The sequence below is a fragment of the Pseudochaenichthys georgianus genome, unplaced genomic scaffold, assembly GCF_902827115.2.
Source record: "Pseudochaenichthys georgianus unplaced genomic scaffold, fPseGeo1.2 scaffold_656_arrow_ctg1, whole genome shotgun sequence".
Lineage (NCBI taxonomy): Eukaryota > Metazoa > Chordata > Actinopteri > Perciformes > Channichthyidae > Pseudochaenichthys > Pseudochaenichthys georgianus.
The window spans coordinates 27501-50000 of NW_027263211.1; the positions used below are offsets into that span (position 1 = coordinate 27501).

The window sequence follows — 22500 nt, forward strand, 5'->3', positions numbered from 1 at the left end:
GGATTAGGGTTAGGGTTAATTTAGTGACTCAGGAGCACCTCGTGGATTAGGGTTCACTTAGTGACTCAGGAGCACCTCGTGGATTAGGGTTCACTTAGTGACTCAGGAGCACCTCGTGGATTAGGGTTAATTTAGTGACTCAGGAGCACCTCGTGGATTAGGGTTAATTTAGTGACTCAGGAGCACCTCGTGGATTAAGGTTCACTTAGTGACTCAGGAGCACCTCGTGGATTAGGGTTAATTTAGTGACTCAGGAGCACCTCGTGGATTAGGGTTCACTTAGTGACTCAGGAGCACCTCGTGGATTAGGGTTCACTTAGTGACTCAGGAGCACCTCGTGGATTAGGGTTAATTTAGTGACTCAGGAGCACCTCGTGGATTAGGGTTAGGGGTAATTTAGTGACTCAGGAGCACCTCGTGGATTAGGGTTCACTTAGTGACTCAGAAGCACCTCGTGGATTAGGGTTCACTTAGTGACTCAGGAGCACCTCGTGGATTAGGGTTCACTTAGTGACTCAGGAGCACCTCGTGGATTAGGGTTCACTTAGTGACTCAGGAGCACCTCGTGGATTAGGGTTCACTTAGTGACTCAGGAGCACCTCGTGGATTAGGGTTAATCTAGTGACTCAGGAGCACCTCGTGGATTAGGGTTAATTTAGTGACTCAGGAGCACCTCGTGGATTAGGGTTAATTTAGTGACTCAGGAGCACCTCGTGGATTAGGGTTAGGGGTAATTTAGTGACTCAGGAGCACCTCATGGATTAGGGTTCACTTAGTGACTCAGGAGCACCTCGTGGATTAGGGTTCACTTAGTGACTCAGGAGCACCTCGTGGATTAGGGTTCACTTAGTGACTCAGGAGCACCTCGTGGATTAGGGTTAATTTAGTGACTCAGGAGCACCTTGTGGATTAGGGTTAGGGGTAATTTAGTGACTCAGGAGCACCTTGTGGATTAGGGTTAATTTAGTGACTCAGGAGCACCTCGTGGATTAGGGTTAATTTAGTGACTCAGGAGCACCTTGTGGATTAGGGTTAGGGGTAATTTAGTGACTCAGGAGCACCTCGTGGATTAGGGTTAGGGGTAATTTAGTGACTCAGGAGCACCTTGTGGATTAGGGTTAGGGGTAATTTAGTGACTCAGGAGCATCTCGTGGATTAGGGTTAACTTAGTGACTCAGGAGCACCTCGTGGATGACCCTCTGCGTGGCCGGCGTGTCGGGCGTGTACAGGATCTTCCCCATCAGCAGCGGCTTCAGAGCCGTCCAGATCATCCGGGACATCGGGTTGGAGTCCAGACTCTGGACCAGGCTGTTGCAGTACGGCGCTGGAACACACATCATTACAACTGTGTTTTAATTCAGAATGAGGAAGGAGCGTTCCGTAGTGTTGTTGCTATAATGCAGGGGTTTTCAAGTGCACTTCAAAGAGGTCCAGCAAGAGAACATGTCATGAAACGCTCTGTTTTCGCTGTCTACCTTTCTCTTTCTCAGCACGCCATTTGGAGTGACTCCGACTGTTCCTCTCGTCTCTGTGTTTCAATCTATCGTGCTGACTCACTGACTGCAGGCATTTGATTGGCTGAGTAGCGTCACCTCTTTAAAACATTAAACAATAACTTTTTTATCTTAAACATAAATTTTAAAAATATAAGAATCCTTATATGCTCCCGGCAACACACTGCACGTCAACGTGTGCTCCTTATTACACTCACCCGTACTTTAGTGGGAACAACGAGTCAGCGTCTCTCTGGCACCCCCCTGGGGGCGCGCCCCTCCCCTGAAGCTCTCTGGCACCCCCCTGGGGGGGCGCGCCCCTCCCCTGAAGCTCTCTGGCACCCCCTGGGGGGGCGCGCCCCTCCCCTGAAGCTCTCTGGCACCCCCCTGAAGCTCTCTGGCACCCCCTGGGGGGGCGCGCCTCACACTTTGAAAACCGCTGATATAGAGAGTATAGAGTATATAGAGTAAAGCAGTGCAGTACTTGAGGAGTTGTCGTAGTGCGCCCCCTCCTGGTCCTCGCTGGAGTTGTGGCTCCCGAACAGAGCCTTGTAGTTGCTGTCTTCGTACCAGTTGAGGCTCTTGATCTGCAGCCCCCCCCCCTCAGGGTGACCACACACGATCCTGCTGACGGCCTGGTACAGAGCGGAGGGCGAGGAGGAAGCGTTCACCTGGAGGAAGAGCAGCTCGGTGCGCAGGTCCAGCCACGACTTCATGCCTGCCAACTAGAGAGAATATATATATTCATTATTATTAATAACCCTAACCCTATTATAAAACACATCACGACTCCCAACCCTAGCCAGCTAGAAAAGCTCTTTGGATTTGAAAAGCTCAAACCACACACTTCCTTTTATTAAGCATTTCAAAATAAAGCTCATAAACTGAAGAAAGAAAAACAATTTAGATAAGCAGCTCTTTAAAACACACACACACACACACACACACACCACACACACACACACACACACACACACACACACACACACACACACACACACACACACACACACACACACACACACACACACACACACACACACACACACACACACACACACACACACACACACACACACACACACACACACACACACACACACACACACACACACACACACACACACACACACACACACACACACACACACACACAGCTCAGTGTCATCACATACATGCGCGCACACACACACACACACACACACACACACACATTGTTTTTAAGTCGATGCTGAGTCAGGAACAGTGTGTGTGTGTGTGTGTGTGTGTGTGTGTGTGTGTGTGTGTGTGTGTGTGTGTGTGGGAGAACTTTGCTCTGGTTATCAGACATCCTCTGCTCCTCGACTTCGAGATAAAACGTGCTGAGGTCAAGGAAACACGAAGGAGAGTTCGTCAGATTTTAGATAAATACAAATATTTATTACACGGCTTAACTGAATACTCGATCCTGATTGGTCGATTTGGAGGTTGCTAATTCTGGGTAACGTGACTACGCTCTGAGAAAGGACTTTGTGCGGTCGTATCAATCCGCAGAAAAAAGTTCGTCTTTTTAGAAAAAAGTCTGAATTTTTAGAAAAAAGTCTGAATTTTAATATTTTTAGGAAAAGTCAGACTTTCTTCCAAAAATTCAGACTTGAGGGAAAAAAAGTAAGAATTCTAATATTTTGTGAAAGACAGACAGGTGTCTCACCTCCACAGCCAAACCCCCCATGCTGTCCAGCAGTTTGTTTGTTGCCCTGGCAACGAGCTGGATGGCCTCTGGGTCGGTGCGAACGCTCATCTGAGAAACAGGAGAGGACTCTTTAAAATAGAGACACTACATACTGATATACACCCGAACATCAGCAGGAGAGGACTCTTTAAAATAGAGACACTACATACTGATATACACCTGAACATCAGCAGGAGAGGACTCTTTAAAGTAGAGACACTACATACTGATATACACCTGAACATCAGCAGGAGAGGACTCTTTAAAGTAGAGACTCTACATACTGATATACACCTGAACATCAGCAGGAGAGGACTCTTTAAAGTAGAGATACTACATACTGATATACACCTGAACATCAGCAGGAGAGGACTCTTTAAAGTAGAGACTCTACATACTGATATACACCTGAACATCAGCAGGAGAGGACTCTTTAAAGTAGAGACACTACATACTGATATACACCTGAACATCAGCAGGAGAGGACTCTTTAAAGTAGAGACACTACATACTGATATACACCTGAACATCAGCAGGAGAGGACTCTTTAAAGTAGAGACACTACATACTGATATACACCTGAACATCAGCAGGAGAGCACTCTTTAAAGTAGAGACACTACATACTGATAAACACCTGAACATCAGCAGGAGAGGACTCTTTAAAGTAGAGACTCTACATACTGATATACACCTGCACATCAGCAGGAGAGGACTCTTTAAAGTAGAGACACTACATACTGATATACACCTAAACATCAGCAGGAGAGGACTCTTTAAAGTAGAGACACTACATACTGATATACACCTGAACATCAGCAGGAGAGGACTCTTTAAAGTAGAGACACTACATACTGATATACACCTAAACATCAGCAGGAGAGGACTCTTTAAAGTAGAGACACTACATACTGATATACACCTGAACATCATCAGGAGAGGACTCTTTAAAGTAGAGACTCTACATACTGATATACACCTGAACATCAGCAGGAGAGGACTCTTTAAAGTAGAGACACTACATACTGATATACACCTGAACATCAGCAGGAGAGGACTCTTTAAAGTAGAGACACTACATACTGATATACACCTGAACATCAGCAGGAGAGGACTCTTTAAAGTAGAGACACTACACACTGATATACACCTGAACATCAGCAGGAGAGGACTCTTTAAAATAGAGACACTACATACTGATATACACCTGAACATCAGCAGGAGAGGACTCTTTAAAGTAGAGACACTACATACTGATATACACCTGAACATCAGCAGGAGAGGACTCTTTAAAGTAGAGACTCTACATACTGATATACACCTGAACATCAGCAGGAGAGGACTCTTTAAAGTAGAGACACTACATACTGATATACACCTGAACATCAGCAGGAGAGGACTCTTTAAAGTAGAGACACTACATACTGATATACACCTGAACATCAGCAGGAGAGGACTCTTTAAAGTAGAGACACTACCTACTGATATACACCTGAACATCAGCAGGAGAGGACTCTTTAAAGTAGAGACACTACCTACTGATATACACCTGAACATCAGCAGGAGAGGACTCTTTAAAGTAGAGACACTACATACTGATATACACCTGAACATCAGCAGGAGAGCACTCTTTAAAGTAGATACACTACATACTGATATACACCTGAACATCAGAGGAGAGGACTCTTTAAAGTAGAGACACTACATGCTGATATACACCTGAACATCATCAGGAGAGGACTCTTTAAAGTAGAGACACTACATACTGATATACACCTGAACATCAGCAGGAGAGGACTCTTTAAAGTAGAGACACTACATACTGATATACACCTGAACATCAGCAGGAGAGGACTCTTTAAAGTAGAGACACTACATACTGATATACACCTGAACATCAGCAGGAGAGGACTCTTTAAAGTAGAGACACTACATACTGATATACACCTGAACATCAGCAGGAGAGGACTCTTTAAAGTAGAGACACTACATACTGATATACACCTGAACATCAGCAGGAGAGCACTCTTTAAAGTAGAGACACTACACACTGATATACACCTGAACATCAGCAGGAGAGGACTCTTTAAAGTAGAGACTCTACATACTGATATACACCTGAACATCAGCAGGGGAGGACTCTTTAAAGTAGAGACAATACATACTGATATACACCTGAACATCAGCAGGAGAGGACTCTTTAAAGTAGAGACACTACATGCTGATATACACCTGAACATCAGCAGGAGAGGACTCTTTAAAGTAGAGACACTACCTACTGATATACACCTGAACATCAGCAGGAGAGGACTCTTTAAAGTAGAGACACTACATGCTGATATACACCTGAACATCAGCAGGAGAGCACTCTTTAAAGTAGAGACTCTTTAAACTCTATCACAGCTGAATCCCTGAAACTAAACTGAGGATTTTTAGGATTTCTCTCCCGGTTCCCGTGGAAACGTTTCAGAGCGTCAGCAGATCGTAGATCTCTGAAACAAAAGACACAAACACCGCTCTGAAAGTAAGGAAAGTTAAAGTGTGTATTCGATGGAAACTTTCTACTGGTGTGGATCTGTATTTGGGGACAGTTTGATAAACTTGTGATTCCTACTCTTCTATATATATATATATATATATATATATATATATATTTCAGTAATCAAGCTAATACAACAATCTTTTTTTTTTTAAATGTAAAAGGAAGACTTTTAATCTCCAGTAATGTCCCCTGATTCTGTGCCGTCTAAACTAAACTAAACTAAACTCTGAGGAAAAGTCTAAATGTTGAAAAGAGTCTAAATTCTGGGACCCTAAATAGTTTTCCACCGGAGTATAAAGAAATAAAGAAACGTCTCACTGTCATTCAGATAAACAAAAAACTCTCTTTACGTATTTTCATTTTTTCTTTGGCGTGATATCTTGACTTCATGTTTGCTCTAGTGTTGACTCTACAGGTGAGTTCACCTGGACGGGCTTCAGGAAGTCCAGGTTGTCCAGGAAGAGTTTCTCGGCGGCGTCCAGCCAGCCAATGGGTGCGCTGCAGATCACTTCCTGTAAACCAGCCGCCAGCCGAGGGTCAGCCAGCGTCACGAAGTCCTGCAGCCGGCGCCCCCCCCGCCCGGGACACAGGTCCTGCAGGTGCACGCCGTACCCCTTCAGAAGCACCTGAGAGGAGGGGGGGGGGGGGCAGAACCAGAACCAGATCAGAACCAGAAATCACCAGAACCCCTTTATTCGTCCCAGAGGGGAAATTAAAAGTATTACACCGGATTTAATCTTGTCTTAATGTACATTATTTAGTTTCATATTCTGTTCTTGTACATATCATATTCTATGACATGTATATTGACTGCTTGCACTACTTTCTCCCTGTAGTGTTGCATGTTATGTGTCTTATTGTTGGAGGAGCTCAGAAGAAGCTGCAGCTGCTAAGCATCTGATGAGAAACCTCTGAGTGTTTGAAAAGAGCCAGGCGGCTTCATGCTAACTAGGAAGCAGAAGGAAAGATACTTAAGAAGCTTGATCTCGTTTCATCTCATTTCTCTGGCTCCTTTTCCTCCATGATCTCAGACTTTGTGATCAATTACTAAATATTTCAGAATTTCAATTCATATTTTAATTTAGACTTAAATCTACAGCATGTTAGGTTTCAATTCACATTTCATTTGTGTTTCTAATTCTAAACAGGTAGATTCCATATTATCTATTTAAATTCTTCATTCATAATCAATTCCATATTTTAGGACTTTAATTCATTCTATTCTTCATTTCTTTAAATATCCTCGCCTTCTCCAGGTTGACGTCGGCATCTCGGATCAGAAGCACGTTCTCCTCGGATATCGAGGCGTTCCTCAGCAGGAAGTCGCTCATCATCTCGTTGTCTCGCAGGAAGTGCTTCAGCTTGAACCCTGAGGACACAGGAGACGTGGGATGGGGGCGTGTCAGTATGCTAATGGCTGTGATGTCATCGGCATGCAGTCACATGTCTGCAGGATGCCAACAAACATCGGGGATAAAAACGTGTAATAAACGCAGATCTGAAATATCAAACTGTTTCTCGTGACTTTATCTCTCGACCCGACGACACGTGTGACGTTCATACATGTGCTTTAGAGGAGGGAAGCAGTGCAGTACAAATACTTTGTTACTGTGCTTAAGTCCATGTTTCTGGTAGCAGTACTTTACTCCACTACTTATTTTTCTGACCACTTTTTACTTTGACTTCTCACATGTTGAACCCAAATACCTGTACTTTCTACTTCTTACATGTTGAACCCAAATACCTGTACTTTCTACTTCTCACATGTTGAACTCAAATACCTGTACTTTCTACTTCTTACATGTTGAACTCAAATACCTGTACTTTCTACTTCTTACATGTTGAACTCAAATACCTGTACTTTCTACTTCTTACATGTTGAACCCAAATACCTGTACTTTCTACTTCTCACATGTTGAACACAAATACTTGTACTTTCTACTTCTCACATGTTGAACCCAAATACCTGTACTTTCTACTTCTTACATGTTGAACACAAATACCTGTACTTTCTACTTCTTACATGTTGAACCCAAATACCTGTACTTTCTACTTCGTACATGTTGAACTCAAATACCTGTACTTTCTACTTCTTACATGTTGAACCCAAATACCTGTACTTTCTACTTCTTACATGTTGAACACAAATACCTGTACTTTCTACTTCTTACATGTTGAACTCAAATACCTGTACTTTCTACTTCTTACATGTTGAACTCAAATACCTGTACTTTCTACTTCTTACATGTTGAACACAAATACCTGTACTTTCTACTTCTTACATGTTGAACTCAAATACCTGTACTTTCTACTTCTCACATGTTGAACCCAAATACCTGTACTTTCTACTTCTTACATGTTGAACTCAAATACCTGTACTTTCTACTTCTTACATGTTGAACACAAATACCTGTACTTTCTACTTCTCACATGTTGAACTCAAATACCTGTACTTTCTACTTCTCACATGTTGAACACAAATACCTGTACTTTCTACTTCTTACATGTTGAACTCAAATACCTGTACTTTCTACTTCTTACATGTTGAACTCAAATACCTGTACTTTCTACTTCTTACATGTTGAACACAAATACCTGTACTTTCTACTTCTTACATGTTGAACACAAATACCTGTACTTTCTACTTCTCACATGTTGAACTCAAATACCTGTACTTTCTACTTCTCACATGTTGAACACAAATACCTGTACTTTCTACTTCTTACATGTTGAACTCAAATACCTGTACTTTCTACTTCTTACATGTTGAACTCAAATACCTGTACTTTCTACTTCTTACATGTTGAACACAAATACCTGTACTTTCTACTTCTCACATGTTGAACTCAAATACCTGTACTTTCTACTTCTTACATGTTGAACCCAAATACCTGTACTTTCTACTTCTTACATGTTGAACCCAAATACCTGTACTTTCTACTTCTCACATGTTGAACCCAAATACCTGTACTTTGTACGGTTTATGAGGTTCATGAGGTTCCTGGTGTTCATGAGGTTCCTGGTGTTCATGAGGTTCATAGTCATTTCATTTCATTTCAAACCTTTATTTAACCAGATTGGTCCCATTGAGATCATAGATCTCTTTTTCAAGGGAGAGTGATAGTGTTCCTGGTGTTCATGAGGTTCCTGGTGTTCATGAGGTTCATGGTGTTCATGAGGTTCATGGTGTTCATGAGGTGCATGGTGTTCATGAGGTGCATGGTGTTCATGAGGTTCCTGGTGTTCATGAGGTTCCTGGTGTTCATGAGGTTCCTGGTGTTCATGGTGTTCATGAGGTTCCTGGTGTTCATGAGGTTCCTGGTGTTCATGAGGTTCATAGTGTTCCTGGTGTTCATAGTGTTCCTGGTGTTCATGAGGTTCATGAGGTTCCTGGTGTTCATGAGGTTCCTGGTGTTCATGAGGTTCCTGGTGTTCATGAGGTTCACGAGGTTCCTGGTGTTCACGAGGTTCCTGGTGTTCACGAGGTTCCTGGTGTTCACGAGGTTCCTGGTGTTCACGAGGTTCCTGGTGTTCACGAGGTTCCTGGTGTTCACGAGGTTCCTGGTGTTCACGAGGTTCCTGGTGTTCATGAGGTTCCTGGTGTTCCTGGTGTTCATGAGGTGCATGGTGTTCATGAGGTGCATGGTGTTCATGAGGTTCCTGGTGTTCATGAGGTTCCTGGTGTTCATGAGGTTCCTGGTGTTCCTGGTGTTCATGAGGTTCCTGGTGTTCATGAGGTTCCTGGTGTTCATGAGGTTCATAGTGTTCCTGGTGTTCATGAGGTTCATAGTGTTCCTGGTGTTCATGAGGTTCATGGTGTTCCTGGTGTTCATGAGGTTCATGAGGTTCCTGGTGTTCATGAGGTTCCTGGTGTTCATGAGGTTCATGAGGTTCATGGTGTTCATGAGGTTCCTGGTGTTCATGAGGTTCCTGGTGTTCATGAGGTTCATGAGGTTCCTGGTGTTCATGAGGTTCCTGGTGTTCACGAGGTTCCTGGTGTTCACGAGGTTCCTGGTGTTCACGAGGTTCATGGTGTTCATGAGGTGCATGGTGTTCATGAGGTTCCTGGTGTTCATGAGGTTCCTGGTGTTCATGAGGTTCCTGGTGTTCATGGTGTTCATGAGGTTCCTGGTGTTCATGAGGTTCCTGGTGTTCATGAGGTTCATAGTGTTCCTGGTGTTCATGAGGTTCATGGTGTTCCTGGTGTTCATGAGGTTCATGGTGTTCCTGGTGTTCATGAGGTTCCTGGTGTTCATGAGGTTCCTGGTGTTCATGAGGTTCCTGGTGTTCATGAGGTTCATAGTGTTCATGAGGTTCCTGGTGTTCATGGTGTTCATGAGGTTCCTGGTGTTCATGAGGTTCCTGGTGTTCATGAGGTTCATAGTGTTCATGAGGTTCCTGGTGTTCATGGTGTTCATGAGGTTCATAGTGTTCCTGGTGTTCATGAGGTTCCTGGTGTTCATGAGGTTCCTGGTGTTCATGAGGTTCATGGTGTTCCTGGTGTTCATGAGGTTCATAGTGTTCCTGGTGTTCATGAGGTTCCTGGTGTTCATGAGGTTCATAGTGTTCATGAGGTTCCTGGTGTTCATGAGGTTCCTGGTGTTCATGAGGTTCCTGGTGTTCATGAGGTTCCTAGTGTTCATGAGGTTCATAGTGTTCATGAGGTTCCTGGTGTTCATGGTGTTCATGAGGTTCCTGGTGTTCATGGTGTTCATGAGGTTCCTGGTGTTCATGGTGTTCATGAGGTTCCTGGTGTTCATGAGGTTCATGGTGTTCCTGGTGTTCATGAGGTTCATAGTGTTCCTGGTGTTCATGAGGTTCCTGGTGTTCATGAGGTTCCTGGTGTTCATGAGGTTCCTGGTGTTCATGAGGTTCATGGGGTTCCTGGTGTTCATGAGGTTCATAGTGTTCCTGGTGTTCATGAGGTTCCTGGTGTTCATGAGGTTCATGGTGTTCCTGGTGTTCATGAGGTTCCTGGAGTTCATGGGGTTCATGGTGTTCATGAGGTTCATGGTGTTCATGAGGTTCCTGGAGTTCATGAGGTTCCTGGTGTTCATGAGGTTCCTGGTGTTCATGAGGTTCATGAGGTTCCTGGAGTTCATGAGGTTCATGAGGTTCATGGTGTTCATGAGGTTCATGGTGTTCATGAGGTTCCTGGAGTTCATGAGGTTCCTGGTGTTCATGGGGTTCATGGTGTTCATGAGGTTCCTGGAGTTCATGAGGTTCCTGGTGTTCATGAGGTTCATGGTGTTCATGAGGTGCATGGTGTTCATGAGGTTCATGAGGTTCCTGGTGTTCATGAGGTTCATGGAGTTCATGAGGTTCATGGTGTTCATGAGGTTCCTGGTGTTCATGAGGTTCATGAGGTTCCTGGTGTTCATGAGGTTCATAGTGTTCCTGGAGTTCATGAGGTTCCTGGTGTTCATGGGGTTCATGGTGTTCATGAGGTTCATGGAGTTCATGAGGTTCCTGGTGTTCATGGTGTTCATGAGGTTCATAGTGTTCCTGGAGTTCATGAGGTTCCTGGAGTTCATGAGGTTCCTGGTGTTCATGAGGTTCCTGGTGTTCGTGAGGTTCATAGTGTTCCTGGAGTTCATGAGGTTCCTGGTGTTCATGAGGTTCCTGGAGTTCATGGGGTTCATGGTGTTCATGAGGTTCCTGGTGTTCATGAGGTTCCTGGAGTTCATGGGGTTCATGGTGTTCATGAGGTTCCTGGTGTTCATGAGGTTCCTGGTGTTCATGGGGTTCATGGTGTTCATGAGGTTCCTGGTGTACATGGGGTTCCTGGTGTTCATGAGGTTCCTGGTGTTCCTGAGGTTCATGGTGTTCATGAGGTTCCTGGTGTTCATGAGGTTCCTGGAGTTCATGGTGTTCATGGTGTTCATGAGGTTCCTGGAGTTCATGAGGTTCCTGGTGTTCATGAGGTTCCTGGTGTTCCTGGTGTTCATGAGGTTCATGGTGTTCATGAGGTTCCTGGTGTTCCTGGGGTTCCTGGTGTTCATGGTGTTCCTGGTGTTCATGAGGTTCCTGGTGTTCATGAGGTTCCTGGTGTTCATGAGGTTCATAGTGTTCCTGGTGTTCATGATGTTCCTGGTGTTCATGAGGTTCCTGGTGTTCATGGGGTTCCTGGTGTTCATGGTGTTCATGAGGTTCCTGGAGTTCATGAGGTTCCTGGTGTTCATGAGGTTCATGGTGTTCATGAGGTTCATGGTGTTCATGAGGTTCCTGGTGTTCATGAGGTTCATAGTGTTCCTGGAGTTCATGAGGTTCATGGAGTTCATGAGGTTCATGGTGTTCATGGTGTTCATGAGGTTCATGGAGTTCATGAGGTTCATGGAGTTCATGAGGTTCCTGGTGTTCATGAGGTTCATAGTGTTCCTGGAGTTCATGAGGTTCCTGGAGTTCATGAGGTTCCTGGTGTTCATGAGGTTCATGAGGTTCCTGGTGTTCGTGAGGTTCATAGTGTTCCTGGAGTTCATGAGGTTCCTGGAGTTCATGGGGTTCATGGTGTTCATGAGGTTCCTGGAGTTCATGGGGTTCATGGTGTTCATGAGGTTCCTGGTGTTCATGAGGTTCCTGGAGTTCATGGGGTTCATGGTGTTCATGAGGTTCCTGGTGTTCATGAGGTTCCTGGTGTTCATGGGGTTCATGGTGTTCATGAGGTTCCTGGTGTACATGGGGTTCCTGGTGTTCATGAGGTTCCTGGTGTTCCTGAGGTTCATGGTGTTCCTGAGGTTCATGGTGTTCATGAGGTTCCTGGTGTTCCTGAGGTTCATGAGGTTCCTGGTGTTCATGAGGTTCCTGGAGTTCATGGTGTTCATGGTGTTCATGAGGTTCCTGGAGTTCATGAGGTTCCTGGTGTTCATGAGGTTCCTGGTGTTCCTGGTGTTCATGAGGTTCCTGGTGTTCCTGAGGTTCCTGGTGTTCATGAGGTTCCTGGTATTCATGAGGTTCCTGGTGTTCATGAGGTTCATGGTGTTCATGAGGTTCCTGGTGTTCCTGAGGTTCATGGTGTTCATGAGGTTCCTGGTGTTCATGAGGTTCCTGGAGTTCATGGGGTTCATGGTGTTCATGAGGTTCCTGGTGTTCATGAGGTTCCTGGTGTTCATGGGGTCCATGAGGTTCCTGGTGTTCATGAGGTTCCTGGTGTTCATGAGGTTCCTGGTGTTCCTGAGGTTCATGGTGTTCATGAGGTTCCTGGTGTTCCTGAGGTTCATGGTGTTCATGAGGTTCCTGGTGTTCATGAGGTTCCTGGAGTTCATGGGGTTCATGGTGTTCATGAGGTTCCTGGTGTTCATGAGGTTCCTGGTGTTCATGGGGTCCATGAGGTTCCTGGTGTTCATGAGGTTCCTGGTGTTCATGAGGTTCCTGGTGTTCCTGAGGTTCATGGTGTTCATGAGGTTCATGAGGTTCCTGGTGTTCCTGGTGTTCATGAGGTTCATGAGGTTCCTGGTGTTCATGGTGTTCATGAGGTTCCTGGTGTTCCTGAGGTTCATGGTGTTCATGGGGTTCATGGTGTTCATGAGGTTCCTGGTGTTCATGAGGTTCATGGTGTTCATGAGGTTCCTGGAGTTCATGGGGTTCATGGTGTTCATGAGGTTCCTGGTGTTCATGAGGTTCCTGGTGTTCATGAGGTTCATGGTGTTCATGAGGTTCCTGGAGTTCATGAGGTTCCTGGTGTTCATGAGGTTCCTGGTGTTCCTGAGGTTCATGGTGTTCATGAGGTTCCTGGTGTTCATGAGGTTCATGGTGTTCATGAGGTTCATGGTGTTCATGAGGTTCATGGTGTTCATGAGGTTCCTGGTGTTCATGAGGTTCATGAGGTTCATGGTGTTCATGAGGTTCCTGGTGTTCATGAGGTTCCTGGTGTTCATGAGGTTCATGAGGTTCATGGTGTTCATGAGGTTCATGGAGTTCATGAGGTTCATGGTGTTCATGAGGTTCCTGGTGTTCATGGTGTTCATGAGGTTCCTGGTGTTCATGAGGTTCATGAGGTTCATGGTGTTCATGAGGTTCCTGGTGTTCATGGTGTTCATGAGGTTCATAGAGTTCATGAGGTTCATGGAGTTCATGAGGTTCCTGGTGTTCATGAGGTTCATGGTGTTCATGAGGTTCCTGGTGTTCATGAGGTTCATGAGGTTCCTGGTGTTCATGAGGTTCCTGGTGTTCATGAGGTTCCTGGTGTTCATGAGGTTCCTGGTGTTCATGAGGTTCCTGGTGTTCATGAGGTTCCTGGTGTTCATGAGGTTCATGAGGTTCCTGGAGTTCATGAGGTTCATGGAGTTCATGAGGTTCATGAGGTTCATGGTGTTCATGAGGTTCCTGGTGTTCATGAGGTTCCTGGTGTTCATGAGGTTCATGGTGTTCATGAGGTTCCTGGTGTTCATGAGGTTCATGGAGTTCATGAGGTTCCTGGTGTTCATGAGGTTCCTGGTGTTCATGAGGTTCCTGGTGTTCATGGGGTTCCTGGTGTTCATGAGGTTCATGGTGTTCATGAGGTTCCTGGTGTTCATGAGGTTCATGGAGTTCATGAGGTTCCTGGTGTTCATGAGGTTCATGAGGTTCCTGGTGTTCATGAGGTTCATGGTGTTCATGAGGTTCCTGGTGTTCATGAGGTTCATGGTGTTCATGGGGTTCCTGGTGTTCATGAGGTTCATGGAGTTCATGAGGTTCCTGGTGTTCATGAGGTTCCTGGTGTTCATGAGGTTCATGAGGTTCATGGTGTTCATGAGGTTCCTGGTGTTCATGAGGTTCCTGGTGTTCATGAGGTTCCTGGTGTTCATGAGGTTCCTGGTGTTCATGGTGTTCATGAGGTTCCTGGTGTTCATGAGGTTCCTGGTGTTCATGGTGTTCATGAGGTTCCTGGTGTTCATGAGGTTCCTGGTGTTCATGAGGTTCCTGGTGTTCATGAGGTTCCTGGTGTTCATGAGGTTCATGGTGTTCATGGGGTTCCTGGTGTTCATGAGGTTCATGGTGTTCATGAGGTTCCTGGTGTTCATGGTGTTCATGAGGTTCCTGGTGTTCATGAGGTTCCTGGTGTTCATGAGGTTCCTGGTGTTCATGAGGTTCATGAGGTTCCTGGTGTTCATGGTGTTCATGGGGTTCCTGGTGTTCATGAGGTTCCTGGTGTTCATGAGGTTCATGGTGTTCATGAGGTTCCTGGTGTTCATGAGGTTCATGGTGTTCATGGGGTTCCTGGTGTTCATGAGGTTCCTGGTGTTCATGAGGTTCATGGTGTTCATGAGGTTCCTGGTGTTCATGAGGTTCCTGGTGTTCATGAGGTTCATGGTGTTCATGAGGTTCCTGGTGTTCATGAGGTTCATGGTGTTCATGGGGTTCCTGGTGTTCATGAGGTTCCTGGTGTTCATGAGGTTCATGGTGTTCATGGGGTTCCTGGTGTTCATGAGGTTCCTGGTGTTCATGAGGTTCATGGTGTTCATGGGGTTCCTGGTGTTCATGAGGTTCCTGGTGTTCATGAGGTTCATGGTGTTCATGAGGTTCCTGGTGTTCATGAGGTTCCTGGTGTTCATGAGGTTCATGGTGTTCATGGTGTTCATGAGGTTCCTGGTGTTCATGAGGTTCATGGTGTTCATGAGGTTCATGGTGTTCATGAGGTTCCTGGTGTTCATGAGGTTCATGGTGTTCATGAGGTTCCTGGTGTTCATGAGGTTCATGGTGTTCATGGTGTTCATGAGGTTCCTGGTGTTCATGTAATGGAGGAACTGACATGTGAGACTTGAACGTGAAGTGTAATAATAGTTGTCCTTCATTGGTTGAAGACACATCTACAGTTAGATCTTACCTGAGTTATCATGAGCTAATGTTTACACCCCGAAGCTTCATGCTGATCAGTTTAGTTCCTCGCCCCCTTTCCCTCGAACTCATTTATACGGGAGAGTGCATTCACGTAGTCACGTTGTGCCTCTCGGCGTATACTTTGACTTCCTGTCTCTCTGGAGAGTGCTAGTACGTTGGACACGTTGTCCCTCTTCACCAGTGTCCCATGTCCCCGCTTCATAATTTGGGTCTTCTTAATTTCCACCCTATCCTAAGGGGAAGCACGATGGTGCCTTTTCATTTCAGTTTCTGGCTTTGTGTTTCTTCACCTCCACCAATATTCAGGAGAGTGCATCACGTAGTCACGTTGTGCCTCTCGTCCTCTCTTCCTGGCTGGTCTCTTCGTTCCCTTGTTTCTCTGAGAAGAGAAGAAAGACTATTCTAAAAAGGAGCTGGTGTCTCTTCACTTGTACACCTGAGGGGTCAGAGTTCATATGGTGAGGGGTTCCATGAGCGGGATGCGCCGGCCTTTACCTTGGACTTCTAATAGACCTGCTCGGGTCTTGATGGATTGAGTGGGAAGTTCATGAGATCTTTCTAGAGGGTCATCAAGAATAACTTCTATCCAATGACCTTCCCCCTCTCTGTCTGTGTCTGTGTGTTCTCTTGTTCCCATGAACCACATCTTTGTTCTCGTCTTGTATCTATCTCTACGCCGGGATCCGGAGTCGAGGCTGATCCTCTTGCTGTAGTCCTGAGTCCTGGATCCTCTATCCTGTGTCCTGGATCCTCTATCCTGAGTCCTGGATCCTCTATCCTGAGTTCTGGACTAAGTGGTGGACTTCGGGTCGTGGCTGAACCCGTCTCTGCGGTCCTGCCTTGGGTCTCGTCATGCTGCTTCCCTGATGGCTTCCTCAGGACTGTAGCTGACATCCTCGTGGATTCATCTCCTCATCACAGACACATGCATTTCCTAACATTCGGTCTATAAGCTGTGAAATGTATTATCTCTTGGATTTACACACGGCATCTATTGCAGTCTGTCCGTCCTGGAGAGGATCCTCCTCTGCTGCTCTCCCTGAGGTTTCTCCCATGTTCCCTTTAACTGTGGGTTTTCTCTGGAAGTGTTTCCTTGTACGATGTGAGGGTCTAAGGACAGAGGGGCTAAGGACAGAGGGTCTAAGGACAGAGGGTCTAAGGATAGAGGGTGTCGTTTTTCTCATACTGATATTCTGAACAATCTGTATTGTTGTATTTGCTGTAAAGCGTCTCTACTGTAGGCTAATTTTATTATATGTACAGCACTTTGGCTCCACCAAACATCCTTTATAAAAGTGCTATATAAATAATACTTGATTTGATTTGAACTACTTGCTAACATTACCTGATATGTGCAGAAGAGAGGTGTACTACAGGAATATACGTGCAGAAGAAGAGAGGTATACTACAGGAATATATGTGCAGAAGAAGAGAGGTGTACTACAGGAATATATGTGCAGAAGAAGAGAGGTATACTACAGGAATATATGTGCAGAAGAAGAGAGGTGTACTACAGGAATATATGTGCAGAAGAAGAGAGGTATACTACAGGAATATATGTGCAGAAGAAGAGAGGTGTACTACAGGAATATACGTGCAGAAGAAGAGAGGTATACTACAGGAATATATGTGCAGAAGAAGAGAGGTACACTACAGGAATATATGTGCAGAAGAAGAGAGGTGTACTACAGGAATATATGTGCAGAAGAAGAGAGATATACTACAGGAATATATGTGCAGAAGAAGAGAGGTGTACTACAGGAATATATGTGCAGAAGAAGAGAGGTATACTACAGGAATATACGTGCAGAAGAAGAGAGGTGTACTACAGGAATATATGTGCAGAAGAAGAGAGGTGTACTACAGGAATATATGTGCAGAAGAAGAGAGGTGTACTACAGGAATATATGTGCAGAAGAAGAGAGGTGTACTACAGGAATATATGTGCAGAAGAAGAGAGGTATACTACAGGAATATACGTGCAGAAGAAGAGAGATATACTACAGGAATATATGTGCAGAAGAAGAGAGGTGTACTACAGGAATATATGTGCAGAAGAAGAGAGATATACTACAGGAATATATGTGCAGAAGAAGAGAGGTGTACTACAGGAATATATGTGCAGAAGAAGAGAGGTGTACTACAGGAATATATGTGCAGAAGAAGAGAGATATACTACAGGAATATATGTGCAGAAGAAGAGAGGTATACTACAGGAATATATGTGCAGAAGAAGAGAGATATACTACAGGAATATATGTGCAGAAGAAGATAGGTATACTACAGGAATATATGTGCAGAAGAAGAGATATACTACAGGAATATATGTGCAGAAGAAGAGAGGTGTACGGAGGCCCGTTGGGGACAAACCACAGGGGTGAGAGACGGGTCAGAGACGCTGTGATGAAATCTAACAAATGAGGACGAGCGTCCAGCAGAGAGACGTCTGAACCAATCAGCTGAGAGACGTCTGAACCAATCAGCTGAGAGACGTCTGAACCAATCAGCTGAGAGACGTCTGAACCAATCAGCTGAGAGAGGTCTGAACCAATCAGCTGAGAGACGTCTGAATCAATCAGCTGAGTCTATTATAGGAAAATCACTACTTTTACCACTTTGTTTGCAACTTATATATATCAATATTCCAATGACTTGTTGACTCACTAGTATCTGTGTTATCGTGTTGCTCTGTGGGAGGAGCCTCAGACTGTCATGTGGACACATCTACACTGTAGCTCTGAACACATGACAACACAAGCCTTCAATCATTATTATCATATCCCAATTATATTTAAATGTAAATACTGCTATATTATACAATATGTGTTCATGTTATTATAGTCTTCTTAGAATAAACCTGATTGTGATCATTTAACACTGGCCCAGTATGTGTGTCTCGTAGTCAGAACACGTCTCTCCACTGATATCAGACCGTCCCTGAAGAGGGGACACGGCCGTGCGACAGAGGGTCTTGCTTTCATATACTGCATCTTCCAGACTCTTGATGCATCTCATTTTGAGTTGTATCTCAAATGAAACAAGTTCTTTAAGCTGCTGTGGTTTTAGTAAAAGATGGTTCATCTCAACAAATCAATCTCCAACTGACTCCATCAGAAACCTGAAATCTTTTGAGCACTTCAGGCGTACAGTATTTTGTAAAACAAAATGTCTGGTAAGATACAGTCAGTCAAGATCTGATTGATCTAAATATTCCTTCTTATTTCAGGGAATCTAACGAAGCTAATGTTCACTTGTTCTATTGGCAGACTTTTTACAAGCGACCTGTTTTCGGACGCAGGGTGAGCGCCAGAGTTTGAGGGTTATTAAAACACGAGGTTCCTCTGCAGGGACAGACCTCCAGAGAGAGAACTGAGTGACCCTGGGGGGGGGGGGGGGGGGGCGCAGCTGCACAAACTCCCAGAGTTCAGAGCGGTGATCTCTGAGGACCCCCCCCCCCGGTCATTAGACCTCGGTCTGGATTACATATTTTCAGACTTGTATTCCATGTCTCAGGTTTCCAGCCTCGACCCCCAGCAGCTACGGGAGAGACGAGGAGAAGACCCCTGAAGTCTGTTCTCCGGCTCCGAGAAGGCCGTCCAGAACGCTCAGGTCTTCTGGTCCTCTGACTTCTGCTCGCGTCTGAGCATCTCTGGCTTTCTTTGTAACAAATTCCCTGATTCTGCTCAAATACAGTTCAAAACAAGTTCCCAGCTAAACACAAGATGTCATTTATCTAAATATCACATCTTTACTTCAAGAAATCTCCCCGAGCCGTTCTGTACTTGTTCTATGTGTCCACTTAAAGGTGGGGTAGGTAGTTCCCTTCATACACACTTGTTATATTCCATGGAATACTCTGAATGTCCCGAGAGCAAAGAATACATTAAATACTTTGACAATAAATACATACAAACACATCATCAGTGGAAGCCGTGGCGCTGTAGAAAGCACGACCAATCATCTGAGCCGGCTAAAGTAGCTGGACGGCCTAGCTGCCTGTCAGCCTTCCATCTGGGCGAACCTCACCTCGTGCCCTCAGTGGTCATGTGCGCGTTCGTGAGAGTTGGGGGCGGGGCTCTGGGAGGGAGTCTGAAGGAAGGGGCACATTTTGTTCGGCTGCGTACTTTCAGATGCTAGCCACTCGAGCCGGTTTCTCCGTTGCTACCTACCCCACCTTTAACACACGCTTTGTATTCTGTATTGACTTGTTTGTGGAGCAGCCTTTGCTCCAGAGCGTCCCAGAGTCAGAACTGAACCTGGAGGAGTTCAGCTCCAAGCATCTGGATCAAAGTCCCAGAAACCTGCAGGTCTTTTGAATCCAGACCTTTCCACGCTGCTTTGAATGAACTATTCATTAGATGGGAGGCGTGTGGCGCAGTGGGTTGGTGATCAGATCAGGGGGTCACAGGTTCAAACCCCACTGCAGTCAGCGTGTCGTTGTGTCCCTGAGACGCTTCACCCCAAAGTGCTCCAGTGGGGAGTGTCCTCAGTGCTGAGTGTGTGAGTCGCTCTGGATCAAAGCGTCTCACACGTGACATGTGATGTAATAATTAGATAAATAATCAGCAAGATGCAACAGAGGAAAGTTCTGGATGCTCCTCACCGTGTTCAGGAGTTTAACAGTCTAACCGCGGGAGGCAACGGACCCTGAGTCAGACCTGTCATTAGCACTTTTATATTTCATATTTGTAGATTATTTTCCATATTGGCAGACTGAACCCTGGTCCCAGAGGTCTCTTCAGGTCTCTTCAGGTCCCTTCAGGTCTCTTCAGGTCTCTTCAGGTCCCTTCAGGTCTCTTCAGGTCCCTTCAGATCTCTTCAGGTCCCTTCAGATCTCTCCAGGTCCCTTCAGGTCTCTTCAGGTCCCTTCAGGTCCCTTCAGATCTCTTCAGGTCTCTCCAGGTCTCTTCAGGTCCCTTCAGGTCTCTTCGGGTTCCTTCAGGTCCCTTCAGGTCTCTTCAGATCTCTTCAGGTCTCTTCAGGTCTCTCCAGGTCCCTTCAGGTCTCTTCAGGTCTCTTCAGGTCTCTCCAGATCCCTTCAGGTCCCTTCAGGTCTCTTCAGGTCTCTTCAGATCTCTTCAGATCTCTTCAGGTCCCTTCAGGTCTCTTCAGATCTCTTCAGGTCCCTTCAGGTCTCTTCAGGTCTCTTCAGATCTCTTCAGGTCCCTTCAGGTCCCTTCAGATCTCTTCAGGTCCCTTCAGGTCTCTTCAGATCTCTTCAGATCTCTTCAGGTCTCTTCAGGTCCCTTCAGGTCTCTTCAGATCTCTTCAGGTCCCTTCAGGTCTCTTCAGATCTCTTCAGGTCCCTTCAGGTCCCTTCAGGTCTATTCAGATCCTTTCAGGTCTCTTCAGGTCCCTTCAGGTCGCTTCAGGTCCCTTCAGGTCGCTTCAGGTCTCTTCAGGTCTCTTCAGATCTCTTCAGGTCACTTCAGGTCGCTTCAGGTCTCTTCAGGTCCCTTCAGGTCTCTTCAGGTCCCTTCAGGTCTCTTCAGGTCTCTTCAGGTCTCTTCAGATCTCTTCAGGTCTCTTCAGGTCCCTTCAGGTCTCTTCAGGTCCCTTCAGGTCGCTTCAGATCTCTTCAGATCTCTTCAGATCTCTTCAGGTCCCTTCAGGTCTCTTCAGGTCTCTTCAGGTCCCTTCAGGTCCCTTCAGGTCTCTTCAGGTCTCTTCAGGTCTCTTCAGGTCCCTTCAGGTCCCTTCAGGTCTCTTCAGGTCTCTTCAGGTCTCTTCAGATCCCTTCAGGTCCCTTCAGATCCCTTCAGGTCTCTTCAGGTCCCTTCAGGTCTCTTCAGGTCTCTTCAGGTCTCTTCAGATCTCTTCAGGTCTCTTCAGGTCTCTTCAGGTCTCTTCAGGTCCCTTCAGGTCCCTTCAGGTCTCTTCAGGTCTCTTCAGGTCTCTTCAGATCCCTTCAGGTCCCTTCAGATCCCTTCAGGTCCCTTCAGGTCCCTTCAGGTCTCTTCAGGTCTCTTCAGATCTCTTCAGGTCCCTTCAGGTCTCTTCAGGTCTCTTCAGGTCGCTTCAGGTCTCTTCAGGTCTCTTCAGGTCGCTTCAGGTCCCTTCAGATCTCTTCAGGTCTCTTCAGGTCCCTTCAGGTCTCTTCAGGTCTCTTCAGGTCCCTTCAGGTCCCTTCAGGTCTCTTCAGGTCCCTTCAGGTCTCAGTATTAGCAGAACTGGATCAGCTTTAAGTCTTACAGTCACTTTTTAAAGTCTCAAAAACGTTTTCTTCCCAGCCTTCAGGTGAGCCCCCCCCCCCTCTTTGTGGCAGAGTGCAGATTAAAAACACAAAGGAGCAAATTCTCAGAGTGCAGTGAAGCTGAAGAACCAGAACCTGAGAGACACCTGAACCTGGTTCTAAATCAGGACCTCATAGAGACCAGGTTCTGGTTCTGGTTGTGTTAGTGGTTCTGTTTAGTGGTTGTGGCTCTGATAGAGGTTCTGGTCCTGGTTGTGTCAGTGGTTCTGGTTGTGTTAGTGGTTCTGGTTCTGTTTAGTGGTTGTGGCTCTGATAGAGGTTCTGGTCCTGGTTGTGTCAGTGGTTCTGGTTGTGTTAGTGGTTCTGGTTCTGTTTAGTGGTTGTGGCTCTGAAAGAGGTTCTGGTCATGGTTGTGTCAGTGGTTCTGGTTCTGTTAGAGGTTGTGGTTCTGTTAGAGGTTCTGTGAGAGGTTCTGTGAGAGGTGCTGGTTCTGTTAGAGGTTCTGGTTCTGTTAGAGGTTCTGTGAGAGGTTATGGTTCTGTTAGAGGTTCTGTGAGAGGTTCTGGTACCTGAGCGGCTCTCCTGCAGCTCCTTCAGAGCGTGGGCCAGGTCTTTGAAGCCCTCCAGGTTCCTGTCGTTCTGGCTGTAGAGCAGAATCTTCTTGGCGTCGGAGAACAAGCGGGAGATTCTGGAGCAGAGGTCAGAGGTCAATCAAACACCACGTTAGAAAGTCAGATATCAAAGAA

General features: G+C 45.8%; 1 protein-coding gene across 1 annotated transcript in view; it reads right to left on the reverse strand.

The window, feature by feature from the left end:
- LOC117443683 (phospholipid-transporting ATPase ABCA1-like) overlaps window positions 1-22500 on the reverse strand; it is a 61586-nt gene that overhangs the window by 23010 nt on the left and 16076 nt on the right. Inside the window, exons 5-10 of the mRNA XM_034079585.1 lie at window positions 22324-22442; window positions 6993-7114; window positions 6171-6371; window positions 3184-3273; window positions 1978-2218; window positions 1185-1324 (exon numbers count right to left, since the gene is read on the reverse strand). Coding sequence (XP_033935476.1) covers window positions 1185-1324; window positions 1978-2218; window positions 3184-3273; window positions 6171-6371; window positions 6993-7114; window positions 22324-22442 — 913 coding nt within the window. The remainder of the gene's footprint in view (window positions 1-1184; window positions 1325-1977; window positions 2219-3183; window positions 3274-6170; window positions 6372-6992; window positions 7115-22323; window positions 22443-22500) is intronic.